The following is a 16522-nucleotide window of genomic DNA, read 5'->3' on the forward strand; positions in this document are numbered from 1 at the left end:
CTCTCTATGGCAAAATATTTATGTGCCCTTTTTACCATATAGCACATCAATTTTTGCAGAAGCTTTTATTCAAAGCCGCCAACAAATGAGAGCGCATTTAACATTTTGTCTAATCCTAATTATTCAGTATGCTTATGAATAACAATACAGCAAAATAACAAATGCATAGTGATAAACTACAAAGACTAACCATCATGAATTAACTGTCGCTGAAGCAATTTCTGTAAGAATTCTATGTTTGCGAATGTGTAAAACGTCTACCATCCACTTAATTTTCAGCAAACGCACTTGTCATGTTTCCCCATTAAACCACTAGATGGCAACAGTTGAGCATTGTAAAAACATACTTCTCAATATAATGGGGAGGTCACTGAGTAATCAAATGGTAAAGGACGATTCTAAACTGCTTGAGCATCTTATAGACGGTTTCATCGGACGCACGCGCCTGGCCTGAAGTTAATTTCGGGCCTGTGTTTGTTTATCGGTCTGGCTAGTGGCTAGTAATTTAAGTCAAAGTCTGCTTTATTGTCAATTCTGCCACATGTACAGTACATATAGAGGATTGAAATTGCGTTACTTTTAGACTCATTGTGCATACAAATATATATAAAAACAGATAAATACAGATACTATATGTAAAATACAACTTTATAAGCAGGGATATTTAAAAAAAGAAAAAGAAGATATTGACAGATAGAGTGCAAACCAGCGAAATATTCAATTCATAATAATATTAATTTATTTTAATATGTTATTCTATATTGATTGCATTGAATAAACAATTTGTTGAATAGGTTGTGTAACTTTGTTGCATTTAAGTTTATAGCCAAGTAATGGTTCTTTTCAGGGGCGGACCTGTGAAGGCCTGGGAGCAGCCCACCACACAGACCTCCGTTCACGATCGTGTTCTGGTTCCCCCTACGTCTGGTGACTCGAGTGAAATGTGACAAAACCTTTTGATCTGAAATCGTATGATTGAATGTCTGAAAATATTTTTGTAGATAAAAATATAACTGTTCAAACAAATTAGCTTTTCGTCACAAAACAAAACATTGTTTATTTGAAACAATGTTTTTGAAATGGATGATTTTGGAAGGAGCCCAGAATAGATGGGTTTACCTTAATTACTGTTTAAAAAGCATCTAGGAAGCTATCTGATAAAACGCCAAGAAAACATTTGTGAAAATTCCAGGAAAAGGGTGACAACTCCGAAGATGCTACAATATATTTTGGTTCATTTTTTAAATATTTAGTCACACTGTTTAATAATTCACTCAGTTATATTTGTGCTATTGTGCTGTTAATCCAAAATGTGATAACAATAAGAAGCTTTAAATTACCCTAAATGACCGTAAATTTTGTATATTCCTCATCAGCTCCAGCTATACTACACCATACAAGCTATAGGCCTGTATAATATAAAATCAGTAGGTGAAGTATTAAAACGGACATGTCTTAAACTGTCCTGCCACTGCCAGCACTAGAAGTAAATTTGCACAAACAGGCAGCAAAAAACTTTCTAGAGGTTCAGCTTTTAGTTTTGATAGCATCTCATTAATGAACTGGAAAGCACAGGTTTACGAGAAACCGGTGGCAACAACGATCGATCGAAATCGCATCAACCTGAATCTGTTCCCAAGGCTGTGGCACTGATCAACAGAGAAACTTCTGCTCAGGTCTGTTTGATCAATGTCACCCTCTTGGGGTCGAGACCTGACAGCTGTGCTTACAAGATGCCTGGGGTCTCATTTACTGATGCAGAGGCTGTGAGCGAGGTAGAGAATATAATGCATTTAATGTATCTCACAGCATGTGTCCTCTGCTGGTGAGAGCAAGAGGAGGTGTCAGCATATGAGTTATTACTGTTTTTAATATTTTATTTGTATCATTATGTATTTAGATTTTCAATTTCAGTTTTCAGTTTTAACTTTATACATTGTTTTCATATTAGATCAATTTGTGTTTTTTGCAAGAATTGCTTTTAGCAACACACGTTGTTGTCTTGTTGTCTCAATCCAGACTGCTTCTCTAATGTTGTGCTATATTTTTGGTAGAATACACACACATCTAAAATCTAACCTGGGATAGATCAGAGCATCCAACATTGATTAAAGCTACAAAAAAAACATTTCTTATTAATAGTATGTGCTCACCTTTTGATTCGTTTGCAAACCATTCTTTCCCTTTTCTCATAATGGTTTCCGTTAACGATAAAAGCCTTCAGTGACAAATTGCAGAAGACATTATCAGGTCGCTGATGGAGCCGCGCGGCACAATCATACATTATGTGCAGCAGTACTGCAAATTTAATCCATCCACAGTCAACACACACACGCTCGAATCTAGACTCCACATTGTCTCTGAGTAAAGAAGATGTGCTTAAATCAGCAGTTAGGGATTGAATCATCTACAGCCGCTCTGTCGCCTCTAAATTTTAAAATATGATATTTCCACTTTCTGCGTTTCACCTCAATTCGCAAATCTAAATCTTTAAAATTTCCATTCGCAAAGACTCTGTTCAGTTTCTCCATCACAACCATCTCTAGCCAAGACTCATTTCAAACATCTCAACAACTGATACAAACCAGTTGTTTCCCAAGAATTTAGGACCTAAACTGAATGGAAACTAATCATGAGCCAAAACAGCAACTGAATAAAACATATTATTGGGTCACATGGACTTTGTTGACACTCTGCTTACATTTTCCCCTTCACCTCAAGAGAAAGGTTGTTGTGTAGTTGTTAGGAACCCAAAGCTCAGTTTCAAACCCTATTATGGATTACTGAATTACTGTTTCGTTGCATTCCAAAATAAAGCATTCTGTATACACGCAGCTGTGCTCCCTCTCTGTGTCATCTACTGTCTGTCTCACCTTGTTCTTTGGGACTGGTGCTGGCGATGATCCATTTGACCAGACAGCACCTCATGAGGGCTTTTCGTGTAAAGCGTGGCCTCTGCCATTTGCCGCTTTCCTTCTGTCGGCCTGTACCAGGCTCCACCCCGTTGGCGTCGCCCAGCAGAATGCCGTCCACCACCTTGCCATCCTCCTGGGAGAGAGAGGATACAATCTTAATAGATGCATTTATACTAAAACTAATTCAGCTAACAGCAGAACGTGCCTTGCTGGTATAGTTTAATAGTGTTTAAAACTAAACACATGGTATTGCTGTGTACAGATGACAGACTTGTGACATTGCTTAGACGTGGACTGACTTACTGTTTTTATTTTTGTCTTCCCTGCTATTATTTTGGTTACCACTGTCAACTACCTTCACAAATGCCCAAAACAATTACATCTGCATTTGTGCAGTACAGAAATGTACTGATCATTTACTGTCTATGAATATGCTAAAAGTTGAGTATCTGCTCCTTTTCAAGTCCAATCTCAAAATGTTATGCGCTTTAAAAATGCTGGGCTATTTTAAAACCATGGTCGGGTCAAAAAGGGATGAACCCAATTGTTGGTTTATAAGGCCCTGTCAACACGAACACGGGTGTTTTCAAAACCACAGCTTTTTTATGCGGATTGGCTGTTCATCCACATGCAAACGCAGTACCAGGTCACTGAAACCGAACTTTTTTGAAAACTCCTGCCAGTGTGAAGATTTTTAGAAACTCTGGTTTCAGTGTTGTCGTGTAGATGGTGAAACCAGAGATTTGGCGTATGATATTGAATTTATTTTTACGTCAGATTCCAGGCATCTGATTGGCCAACACGGCTGTATGGTTAGGGTTATAAAACCACATACAGGATATATAGGAGATTTGGGTATTATACATATTATTGTACGCTGTAGATACTTTGGAGGCAGTTTTAACTGAGGTGAATGGCCTGAACTGATATCAACGTGTAAAAAGGTAGTGACAGATGTGTGTAGCAGGGCTGTAGTGGGGTGAAAGGTGGTGACAATTCTAGGGCCCCCCCACTGCCCAGGGGCCTCAAAAAATCCAACAGCTATACTATAAAGCCACCTGTTTTGTAAATAATTTTAATACATGAATTGCATACATGAGATTTTAATGAAATCCACATTCTAACTATATAAAGACGTAAACACATGACCATCTCCGAGCTGCTCTCAGAGTTTACTTCACACGCATTTCACTGTTTCCTTTGAGAAAAGCTACTCGCACTGAAACTCAAAGGTCTTTGCAGCGGCCCGCCAAAATAAAAGTCCGGTTAATTTGAACAAATTATGACCCACACATAAAAAAGCACAGTAGTACACTTGTAGCATAATCTGTATAAGTTACTATTAGTGTATTGTCATAGTGAGGGTATAGTATAGTATAAGAACAACATTATACTAGATACAACAGTATTCTAGAAAACATCTAGAAGAATTAAAATACAAAAAATAGACTTGTAGAGAAAAAAATTGAATTTAAACCAGGCTCTGCACGATTCATTTTGTGGGGCTTTTGTATATGTAGATACATTTATTGGCTTTATTTAATTATATATTATGCAATACCATATTATTTTCATCAAACATTAAGACTTTATAAACATTTAAGTGGTCTATTTATTTATTTACATGACTGTATTCTTCTCAATTCTTTAATGTTAACTTCAGTTATTTGATAACAGACTGATTGATAAGACTATTAAACAGTACTGCTGGTCATTTTTACATCTGTTTTATTTATTATGATTTAATAATGTATTGTGTTGTATTATTCTTTTATTAGTTTGTTAAAAGTCTTCATGCATTTATTTAAGACAATGTTTCATAAGTTTCTATAGCATTTTTAAACATTTAACTTTTAAAATAGGGTTTACAACAACAATACTATATTCTGTTAGATGTAAATAGACTACGTCAAAGTGATATGATATAAAACTTGACATAAAATGTCCTTCTATTAGTTGGAAGGCGGTGCGGGCCCACATCAATATTTTTTCAGGGGGCCCAGAATTCTCTAGCTATACGGCCCTGGTGTGTAGCAACTGTAAAGAGATTTGAAAAAGTGACAGATTGAGTGCACACTAAACACATGAAAACAGTCTTCTTATGCCCATTTTTGTCAGCCTATAGGCTATGTGCTGAAGAGAGAAATGACCATAAACAACATCATGAGAAGAGGAGTCACGTATTTGCAATGTATTTTGGGCTTTGTTTCCAAGCTAAACAAAAAGTTAAAGCTTTTCCAATTGTAAAACTTCTTATGCTGACATGCCGTACTACAATGCAAGCGTACAGTACAGACTTACACACGCAACTGTACAACTGTCACTACCATGCTTTGAAATAGCATGACAGGTTTTGTTTGCTACAGGAAAACCCCGATATGTTGTGTACTGTACTTTACCTCATTCCTGCACAGGAGAGCTCCGCTCAGTCATCTTTCAGGACTCAATTATTCAAACTCTGACTCTATAAAAATGCCATCAATAAAATATCAGGAGGAGAGAGAGAGAGACTAGGACAAAAGCCTCTTTTACATGCATACACAAAAGCATGGCAGGTAGAGGTTGGAGAGCCGCCTCGCTCTTCATAAACTCACAATGGAGCCCGACATCAGCTTGAGAGGGTTTATATAGAGATAAACAGTGACATTGATTTAACTCTGAGGGAGAGGTTGATTAAGACTACGCTGTAAATGCTGAGCAGAGGCAGACGGGTCGAAACACAAGAGCTAAAGAGCAGAGAGCTAAATACCAGGTGAGAGAGAGACTGTTTATAAAATGACACATCAGAGGGCTGCTGCGGTGAGATGCTGACAATGTGGCAGTGAGAGTAATCTGCTGAATTAAAAATGGAAGTCTCTGCTCTCACCGCATAAAGTTTGAATCAAAGGACTTTGATATGGACAGATATGGCAACTTAGGTATAAGAACGTCGTTGAATTAAGATGAAGAGGCACTTTGCTTCACATTTGTTCTGCTCATTTAACACATACAGTAATATGATTTAAATACGTTTCTTCCTGTGTGAAAGCCAAGCTTGTAGATAGCAGGCAAACACATCCAATCTGTACAACACAGTGATGGCAGATTTGACATATTTTGAGTGTTAACGAGTTGCATAAAAATAACATGCAATTGTGGAAGAAAGTTATGATAAACCAAGAACACAGTACATTCTTAATTTTGCACAACACAGTATCAATTCTCAATTTTTTAATGGGACTTTATAATGGGGTTATTTATGGCATTTATGCATTTGGCAGAATACAGTGCATATACAGCGCATTTAATCCATACATTTTACTCATGTATGTAAATCAAATCCACAAAGTGAAAGTGACCTATTAGTCAGATATGGTGACCCATACCCATGCATTTAACCCATCCAGAGAGCAGTGAGCACACGTACACCCGGAGCAGTGGGCAGCTATCACTGCAGCGCCCGGGGAGCAAGTAGGGGTAAGGTGCCTTGCTCAAGGGCACCTCAGTCGTTACCCGCTGGCCCTGGGAATCGAACCGGCACCTTCTGGTCACGAGTCCGACTCTCTAACCATTGGGCCATTGCTATAGCAATGCCCTCCGAGTTGGGCTACTTGATCATGTCATATATTGTGATATGTCTTAATATGATGGTGGCTATGTACAGTTTGGCACAAAACAAATTCCTGTGAGATCATACGTGAAGCTGTATTATTATAATTATGAAGAAGCAAGAACAAAGAAAACGCGTGGGCCATTCAGAGCTTTCTGCCGACCCATTCACCACTCAGCGGGTTCTTTCTTTCTCAAACCATCCCATGATGCCTCAGTCGTGGGATAATCACAGTCCTACATGCCAATGATAATCGTTCGGTATCCTTCCAATTGACCCAACACTGTCTGTCATTCTCTTCATCTCATCATGCTCTTCACCCCCCCCCACACTCGCTGTTCAGTTCATACATATCCAGTTATGCTGTCATATAGACATGCATCATATTGATCTAGCAGCATTTAGGGGCTCTGACAAGCCTCTGACAACACCCGGAAAACTGCCGGAATGTGGAATATGCCCTGTGTAAGAGCAGGATGAGATGAATGACAGCACAAGAGATAGATCCATGCTTGTTTTCCATAAAGGATGGGAACAAAGAATGAAAAATATATACATATAGAGAGAGAGAGATAGAAAGGCAAATAGAGTAGTGTAAACTGTCTGACCAAACACTCCCACCACACAGAGATATAAATAGAATGAGAGAGAGCGCAATAGTGTGAGAGAGAGAGAGCGAGAGCAGCTATAGAGTTAAATAAAGATGGCACTGGATTTTTTTCTTAAATACATGGGTGCCAAATTAGCATAGTGAGCACAAAAATAAAAGAAAGGAAAGATTGAGTGGTGGAGTAAAAAACGGAGGAGAGGGGAAATGACATTAAGATCGGAGGATTATTGGAAGATAGAGAGATGATATGAAACCATTTTGAAGGGAAATTTGCATTGCTATTTCTGGGCATTTCAATGTGGAGAGAGAGAGAGAGAGAGAGAGAGAGAGTGAGCAGAGGAGGAAAATGAGAAATAAATGAGAAGAAGAGCAATAGAAAGAAAGAAGAGGATTCGATAAGGCGAAGAATGAAATAACTCCACAAATTCATCAAGTTAATTTAACGCAAAGGCGTAAGCAAACAGCGAAGAACACTCGGATAATGAAGTTCACAATTTGCTTTTCTCTTTTATTGTGCTTTCATTTGGGAACATTTATTCTCTTTCCCTGAAGAAACAGGCATTAAATGCATTTTAATGTGTTTGTCTTGTCTGTGACTTCAAGTGTTCTCATTATTATCTTCTACAGCACCTGAGAAAAAAAGTGGTGATCACCAAAATACATAATGTACACACAAGAAAAGAACCGGGAGACAAAAAGATCACACACACACGAAGGGTCTTTTTCATTGTACTGTATTGTACTGTTCCCAATGTGAGGACACATTGATAGAAATACTGTGATATTTCAAGTCAATGATTAAGCTACATATTTTACGAGTACAGTCATTCCTTGGAAAATGAACCCATAACCCACTCTACAGGAACCCTAATCCTACACCTAGGACCCCAAATCTCACACAAACCTGTTGAGATTTTAACATTTTCAGTAAAACATGGTTTGGCAGATTTATAACTGAGTGTCATCTAAAATGAGCCAGAGGTCTATTGAGACCTGGATATTGACTTGGGTCATGAAGCAAGCACCCGACCCACACCCTAGCAGCCACGCAATGCCCTAGCAACAAGCTGACATTTTCTTTAGGAAAATCCAGTTATCATCTACTTTGACTCAACACACACGAATTCTAGTCACTGTTCCATTTTATAAATGTGTAAATATACAAAGCGTAACCTTGTTTGCCATTTCATGCAGGAGAAGCAGACTTGAGGCAAGGCTGTATAATTAAAGCCTGAGGGAGACTCCTGTATTTAGAGAGGAGAGAAGAGAAGATTTGTGCATTACATCAGGTGAGCAGTCACCATTAAAAACATACAATTCCTCAACCAGCTCACAAACCCAAACACAAAACCTTAAAAGGATTTCCACAGGGGTATAAAGCGATGTATGGCTTAATATATGAACAATGGCATTGACTTTATAATTGTGAAATAAAAAAACAGTGTAACTGTCACAGTATTCATAAACTTTGAAAAAATATTTTTACTTGGAGGCCGCCATTTTTTGCGTCAGAATGCGTGATGTCAAATGGTTGCGACCTAAACCTGTTCTCTTTCGCAACAGCGAAGCACACATGTTTTCCATATATAACAGTAAAATATGACACGTAAAACATAAGATCAGATATACAAACACACAGGGACAGTAGGTGGCGGTATGTCCTCTTGACACAAGCCAGCCTGCCAGCGTTCAATATTACACGTCTGTTCAAGGTGAGCGTGCATTAAATCATAGCTTTAAACCACCGCCTTTGAGACATTAAAGACTATTTAAGACATCAGCATCCACCATAATCGTATACTTTATACATTATGAGAATATACTGATAAACACAATAATAATGCTTGCGGTTTGGTTATTTATTCTGTATTAGAGCACACGTGAATATTAGCCCCCGTCAGCTAAGGACCGAGGGAGACAATAACGTTAGGCTACTGATGTTGATAAATCAACATCAAAAAGTCAAAATCTGGATAAAATGCTTTGTATAATGGCTAAAACATCGTGTATATGATAAATTCAAAATGATTTTGGTTTTTAATATGCATGTTTGTGTTGTTTCTGACAAACAATATTAAAATGTAGGAAAATACACCAAATAGCGTCTTTATTTTCTTTCTTTCTTCTTTTAGCATGACATAAAAGGAGGAGCGACAACAGTAAAGGACGAGAGAGAACCAGGCCTGGACTTTACGTTATGTTTTATTATGTGTGACCGGCAGTCGACCGTGAGGGAGCTGCCGGCATTTTACTTTCGTTTTGTTGTTTATTTATTTTATTAAAGTTTTGTTGTTCAATGTTCGCCGGTTCCCTCCTTCTTCCTTGCTGTGAACATTGTTACACACATCTATATACACTCACCTAAAGGATTATTAGGAACACCATACTAATACGGTGTTTGACCCCCTTTCGCCTTCAGAACTGCCTTAATTCTACGTGGCATTGATTCAACAAGGTGCTGAAAGCATTCTTTAGAAATGTTGGCCCATATTGATAGGATAGCATCTTGCAGTTGATGGAGATTTGTGGGATGCACATCCAGGGCACGAAGCTCCCGTTCCACCACATCCCAAAGATGTTCTATCGGGTTGAGATCTGGTGACTGTGGGGGCCATTCTAGTACAGTGAACTCATTGTCATGTTCAAGAAACCAATTTGAAATGATTCGAGCTTTGTGACATGGTGCATTATCCTGCTGGAAGTAGCCATTAGAGGATGGGTACATGGTGGTCATAAAGGGATGGACATGGTCAGAAACAATGCTCAGGTAGGCCGTGGCATTTAAACGATGCCCAATTGGCACTAAGGGGCCTAAAGTGTGCCAAGAAAACATCCCCCACACCATTACACCACCACCACCAGCCTGCACAGTGGTAACAAGGCATGATGGATCCATGTTCTCATTCTGTTTACGCCAAATTCTGACTCTACCATTTGAATGTCTCAACAGAAATCGAGACTCATCAGACCAGGCAACATTTTTCCAGTCTTCAACTGTCCAATTTTGGTGAGCTCGTGCAAATTGTAGCCTCTTTTTCCTATTTGTAGTGGAGATGAGTGGTACCCGGTGGGGTCTTCTGCTGTTGTAGCCCATCTGCCTCAAGGTTGTGCGTGTTGTGGCTTCACAAATGCTTTGCTGCATACCTCGGTTGTAACGAGTGGTTATTTCAGTCAAAGTTGCTCTTCTATCAGCTTGAATCAGTCGGCCCATTCTCCTCTGACCTCTAGCATCAACAAGGCATTTTCGCCCACAGGACTGCCGCATACTGGATGTTTTTCCCTTTTCACACCATTCTTTGTAAACCCTAGAAATGGTTGTGCGTGAAAATCCCAGTAACTGAGCAGATTGTGAAATACTCAGACCGGCCCGTCTGGCACCAACAACCATGCCACGCTCAAAATTGCTTAAATCACCTTTCTTTCCCATTCTGACATTCAGTTTGGAGTTCAGGAGATTGTCTTGACCAGGACCACACCCCTAAATGCATTGAAGCAACTGCCATGTGATTGGTTGATTAGATAATTGCATTAATGAGAAATTGAACAGGTGTTCCTAATAATCCTTTAGGTGAGTGTATATATACAGTATATATATTATCATACAGAACCTTATATTTACTGAAGAACTGATTAGTGTGTGGGTGTTTAGTTTGGCTGCCTAGCTGTGCTTGCAACCAGTTTACGTCATCGAAAAAGAATATGGCAGCCTCCTTAGGTTAAAATGAGTATTATATTTAGGGTTTTTTTAAGAACTGAAAATATTTTATGTGTTTCTAACGACAAATGCTAGTAGTGTAAGGCTATTACAACGCATTAAGCCATACATCTCTCTATACACCGGGTTCCCTTTAAAAGACACAGTCCACCACAATATAGGCTGTGCTCAGAACTCACTAACAAACATAACGTTTGCTGAAAACACCTTACAGTAGTACTGATTTTTTAAAACCTGTGTGTAAAAAGAACACATTATGCGATGTTAAACATTACAAACAGCAATGACGTCATGGTTTAATTAAAGGGGTCAAATGACACGGCTAAAACGAATATTATCGTTTGTTTTAGATGTAATGCAATGTGTATACACGATTTAAGGTTCAAAAACGCTGTATTTTCCACATACCGTGCATGTCTGTATCTCCTCTTTGCCCTGCCTCTCTGAAACGGGTGAATTTTTGACAAAGCTCATCGCTCTGAAAAGCAAGGTGAGCTATGATAGGCCAGTTAACCAGTGTGTAGTGATTGGTCGAATACTGCAAGCGTGTGATGGAAATGTAACGCCTCTTACCATATTTGGAACATCAGGTTCCAAAGCAATTGTACTGACAGGTACGCCCACCTTACTTGCGTATACATTTGGGCGGTCTTAGTCAAATCATACCACGAACTAACGTAGATTTGTGAGGGTGTGGTTACACAAGGCATTTCAGGCAGGTCTGGGTGAGCATTCGCTTTTAGATAGAATGCATCTTTTGTTCCAACACATTCATTTTTGCAATTTTACGTGTCTAATATATGTTGTCGCCAAATTGTCGCCTTGTAATTATAAGGTTCAATCTGCATTCTAATGTCATGATCCTTTCCTTCTCGTGTGGTGCTTTCTGTTTTTTCGGACAGGGTCGTGACAGTACCATGTCTTGTGTCTTTGTTGCGTGCTGTGTGGAGACACGTGGCCTTTCTTATGACATTGCGCCACGTGTCCTCCTATCGTGTATTTTGGCCCAGCCCCCTTGTTTCCCCGTAATCTTCCCTTTAGTGGTTTATTCCCATCACCTGCCATCACCTTCCCCAAGTAATTATCCCCCGTTAGTGTTCCCCTATATTAAGCCCCAGTTCCCTCTGTCCCGTGCCGGTTCGTTATTGAATCCATGTCTCGTAGTTCCCCGTCTGACAACATGTTCCTGTTTTACCTGGTCGTGTTTTGGATTACTTTCAGTTTTTTTGGATTATATTATTTATCAGCAGGACTCTCTTGTTTTTGCCCCCTCGTGGGACGTTTTCTGTTTGTATTGATTTCCCTTGACGTTTTGCCCCCCCCCTTGTCTCTATGATAATGTGAAGGTATGGGCAATACTGTCAGGCTGATTGGATTAGCACCTATGCATTTGAATGACACTGTTATGCTGATGAGACCTTGGCTGGGACAATTCCGGTAACGGGCTGATTCCTGTATTGCATTTGCATGCTTTGTGTAAATCATCTCCACCTCTATGTATCCCGCCCCATTGAAAGGTATAAAACTCTACTGTGCTGAACTAAAAGTCACACTTGGATGAGTACAGCGACGCACAACGAGTCCTCAATAAAGAGAACTTCTGTATGAAAGATATCCCAATGTCTCCTGGTCTCTGCTTCGACGAGGAAAAAGTTTCCTACAGAATGAACCCAGCAGACAGCATGGAGGAATGTCCGCGATCTTCCCTGAGGTCCCGCCAGGCCCACCATCTTTTTGGGGTCCGTTAGGGGGAATTCAGGACTTCATCTGGGACTCATCCGGTGAGGCAGAATTCCAGGTGATTTTTAAAGGCTGCCTCACCAAACCCCTCAAGCCGGCAGAGACCCGGATACTTAGCCCCCTGGGGTTTGGTGACATGGTAAGTTACGTGATCAACCAGGATGACCCCTGGCCATCCATCCCAGCCTGGGTATCCTCCCCGCTGGCCACCATCCCAGAGGATTGTGTCCTGGCCACTGCGACCCTGGGGGACTCAGCCCCTCCCACCTCGAGCTCCGCTGATTCGGCACCTCCAACCAGCCACCGGGGCAAGAGGCAGAGGAAGGAATCTGGGGAACGGTGTCGGATTCCTCTGCTTCGGAGCAAGCACCGCCCTCCACCGCGTCGGTGCAAGAAAAAGCGGAGGAGGGGGTCGCTGACATCAGCGCCGGTATCCAGTCCCGGTCTGGTGGCAACACCGGGCATTACAATTCTGCAGAGCTTTCCATGTACTGTATATGGCATACAACTATTTATTGAAAATATTATTATTAATCCTTATAGATATAGTCAACAGGAAAAACACATTTGGAACCATGCAATCGCAGCATTATATTGGTCCCTTGAAAGATACAAACACACAGTAAAATTATATCTGATCATGTCGCTTTAAAAATGATGACACATGGCGGCCTCACTTAATGTATGTCCTTGAGGAAACACCGTCTAAGGTACCACATGTCAGATTGTTTGTGCTTGTGCAGCAAAAAGGAAAAATAGGAGAGAAAAGATAAAAAAAGACATAACGTAGCCCTATCCCACCATGTGTTATCAGCCAGCCAAGGTCGTGAGATGAGGTCAGCTTTTATGTTCCATCTTAACGCACCACAGCCCACCGACTGAAGACCAGCCTAAGGCTACAGTCTTCAAAGAGCTGTTGTGACTTCCACCCTAACCACTGTGAAAGGGTGAGAGAGATTAAGAGAAAAGAAAAGAGAGAGTGATGTAGAAAGTATGCTGTTGGATGAATTAATTATTCAGTATAAGTCAAAGACTCTGTGATAGACAGTAAGTGCTTCCTTAGATCACACATTAGATGGTCACACACACAGTTAAATCACACAATCAGTCACTCGTGTTGTTACCTAAGAGCCTGTCCCTTCACTCACAGTTTTGAAAGGATGCGAGTGATGTCACATCTAGCCATAATGTATATTATGGGGTGATGGACAGGGAGGTTTGTTGTTGTCAACATCTAATAGGGTGGTTGGTCATCTATACTGTATGCTTCATAACACAATATACTGTATGCAGGTCTGGAAATGGGGTAGAATGTGGGTGGATGGAGTACAGGGACTGAATTTTAAAGGAAATAAAATATGCCCCCAACTACAGGCCCCCCCCACTGGTACAAAAAAAAGAAAACAGAAAATGTTGTTTTAAAGACAAGGTTTTTTGTGGATTTTAGGCACTTAAAGAAAGGCGCACACCGAGAAGTGAAGCACCCCAGATGCACACATTATATATGGGAGAGCTCAAGGTCAAAACCTATTCCTGATGCAAGACAGGCCAGTTTTAAAGCTCCAGTGAAATCAAACTGAAAGTTTTTTTCGTTTTATTAAAATAAGTTAGCCTTAAGGAAGTCAATAAACTGATATGCTCCTATACGCTGACAAAATTTCCATTTAGAAGATGTAAGTGTTCAAAACTGACAGTCTGGCACGTGCGCTCAAACAAATCTAGAAATTCCATAACATCACGCTACACTTCAGCCACTCGTCCAATCAAATCCGCTTTAGAATCCAAAGAGTCCCGCCCCCTTCACTGTTACCACTTTTCCACCGGGGCTGGTGCAGGTGCCGGAGCCCAAATGGGAACCGGGCAGCGCTTTTCCACTCAAAAAATTCCTGGGCCGGTGCCAAGATATTGGTTCCGAACTGTCCACGAATCCTTGCTGGTCTCGAACTAGGGAACCTACGTCTTCAGTAGGCAGAGCTTTTTCTGGATACTGCAGTTTGAAAGGCGCCATTGCGCAGCAACGGCAATAGAGCAAGAAAGCTTTACAATGTTCTTAATATTATTGTTATTTTGTTACTAAATGTATCTTTAAGAATTATTTAGGCGAGAATGTATGGGTTTAAAGTTCAAATCTGTGGTCGGTTAATAAAGATGGTGTCTGTTTTAAAACTAGCTTGGATGTTATCAGAGATGTGAGCTCCACGCAACCACCGAGTGCTCGGCGCTCATGTATCCCGCTGAACGCTGGCTCATCTCGGCAAGTCCTTCTGAAACTCACTGCTGGCTCTGATGTCTGATATCTGTAGTGGTTAAACATGATATATAATTCATTTTGGGTATATGTCTAACGGTCAGTTTTGGCCTTATAAATCTGTTATTTGTACCTGGTCAAATTGTTTTGACTGAGGGCAAAGTTAAGTTTCATACATTGAACTTTGTATTGAAGCGCTTCCTTGTGCTTTTGACTAAATTATTTGCTATTGAACGTATTCAACAAACATCTTATACGTTCTAATAATAGATTGTGTTTTATGTCATATTTCATTTTATTAAAAAACAGTAAGAATAATCAGAGTAGGCATATGCTGCCTAAATCACGTGACTATTTTAAAAAGGGAAATGACAGGAAGCACTGTTGTGTTTTATATCGTTCTATTTCATATTACTCAGTTTAAATATAAATTTACATGGAAATAAATATGAACTGGGATTGATGTAGAGGGTTCTGATCCCTGCCAGTGGAAACGCGAGCCGGTTCTGAACGGTGCCATCCTCGGCCGAGAACCGGCTCCAGCTTCAGTACCAGCACCAGCCCCAGCCCCAGCCCCAGCCCCGGCGGAAAAGTGGTATGTGAGAGCTGCGGTAGCAGTGCCTCAAATCAGCCACTTGTTCACACATTTATTATGTCCTACATGGTGAATGAGATGGGGAATGATCCAGACAGTGTAAACATTAACATTAAAGTCTGAATTTTGCATTAGTGTCACGTGAGCAGTTGTACGGGAGTGTTCTCCGGTTCAGAGACATGATAGCACAGAGTTGATCATTTGTGCGATCAAACGCGCAAATCCACTGAGAAAACAAAATGTATTTGACCCGTTTCAAGTCTACAAAGAATATTGTATGTTAAGGCTATATGGAAGAGATCGGACATCGCAGCCTTGATGAGTAAAGGAGAAGACAAACGCCAGTGTCACTCACCAACGTAAATAACAAGCTTCAAATGACAAATCACTGGTATCACTGATTTTCCTATTCTTTTCAATAGATTTTTACACCACTGTGGCTATTACACTGTTAAATGCTTCTTTGCCAGGCTGACTGTTTGCCGTAAATGAAACGCTATTGGTTATTTTAAAAGGGGGCGGGGTCACTCGATATGTCTCGCACTCTCTGCATTTTTCAGTTGAAATTATGTTGACATATCAAATAATGCTGCGCATTCCAAGGCATTGCATTCGGCCTTTAACTTCATTTATTATTGGACATCAGGTGGCTTTTGAATGTGAAACAATATACACCCTGGTAAATGTTGTTGTAATCTTATAGTTTGTGTAAAAATGTTTAATTACGGAACAATATAGTAGCTATATATTTATTTAGCTAGCATAAACTAGCCTGACTCTAGCCAAACAAGTTATTTCACAAGAGGGCCCCGGGCCCGGTATGTGCCCAGACTCGGGTCGTTCCCCCCGTTATACTGCGGTAAAAACAGGCTGATGGTGAGGAGTTGGGGTGGAGGAGGGATGCCAGGTTGTCGTTCCTTAAGGGGGGGTTCTGTCATGGTCATCTGGTTTCTTAGTCTTGTGGCAGGATCATGACAGACCCACGTGTTTAGTGTGGAGAGAGACATGGCTTTGTTTGTTTTGGCATGCCATTTGCTCTCTCTGGTCTCGTCTTTGTTCCCGCCCTCTCGTTTCCTCATTATTGATTGTTAATAATTTTATGCCCGCACC

At 40.4% G+C, this 16522-nt stretch overlaps 1 protein-coding gene across 2 annotated transcripts in view; it reads right to left on the minus strand.

Moving 5' to 3' along the window:
• kcnip3a (Kv channel interacting protein 3a, calsenilin) overlaps positions 1 to 16522 on the minus strand; it is a 62305-nt gene that overhangs the window by 37939 nt on the left and 7844 nt on the right. Inside the window, exon 2 of one of the 2 annotated variants that reach the window (XM_057356673.1) lies at positions 2874 to 3048. In XM_057356673.1, the coding sequence (XP_057212656.1) occupies positions 2874 to 3048 (175 nt within the window). Of the gene's footprint in view, positions 1 to 2873; positions 3049 to 16522 lie in introns of those variants that run through there. The other variant, XM_057356672.1, reaches the window with a different exon arrangement.

The sequence above is a fragment of the Triplophysa rosa genome, linkage group LG17, assembly GCF_024868665.1.
Source record: "Triplophysa rosa linkage group LG17, Trosa_1v2, whole genome shotgun sequence".
Lineage (NCBI taxonomy): Eukaryota > Metazoa > Chordata > Actinopteri > Cypriniformes > Nemacheilidae > Triplophysa > Triplophysa rosa.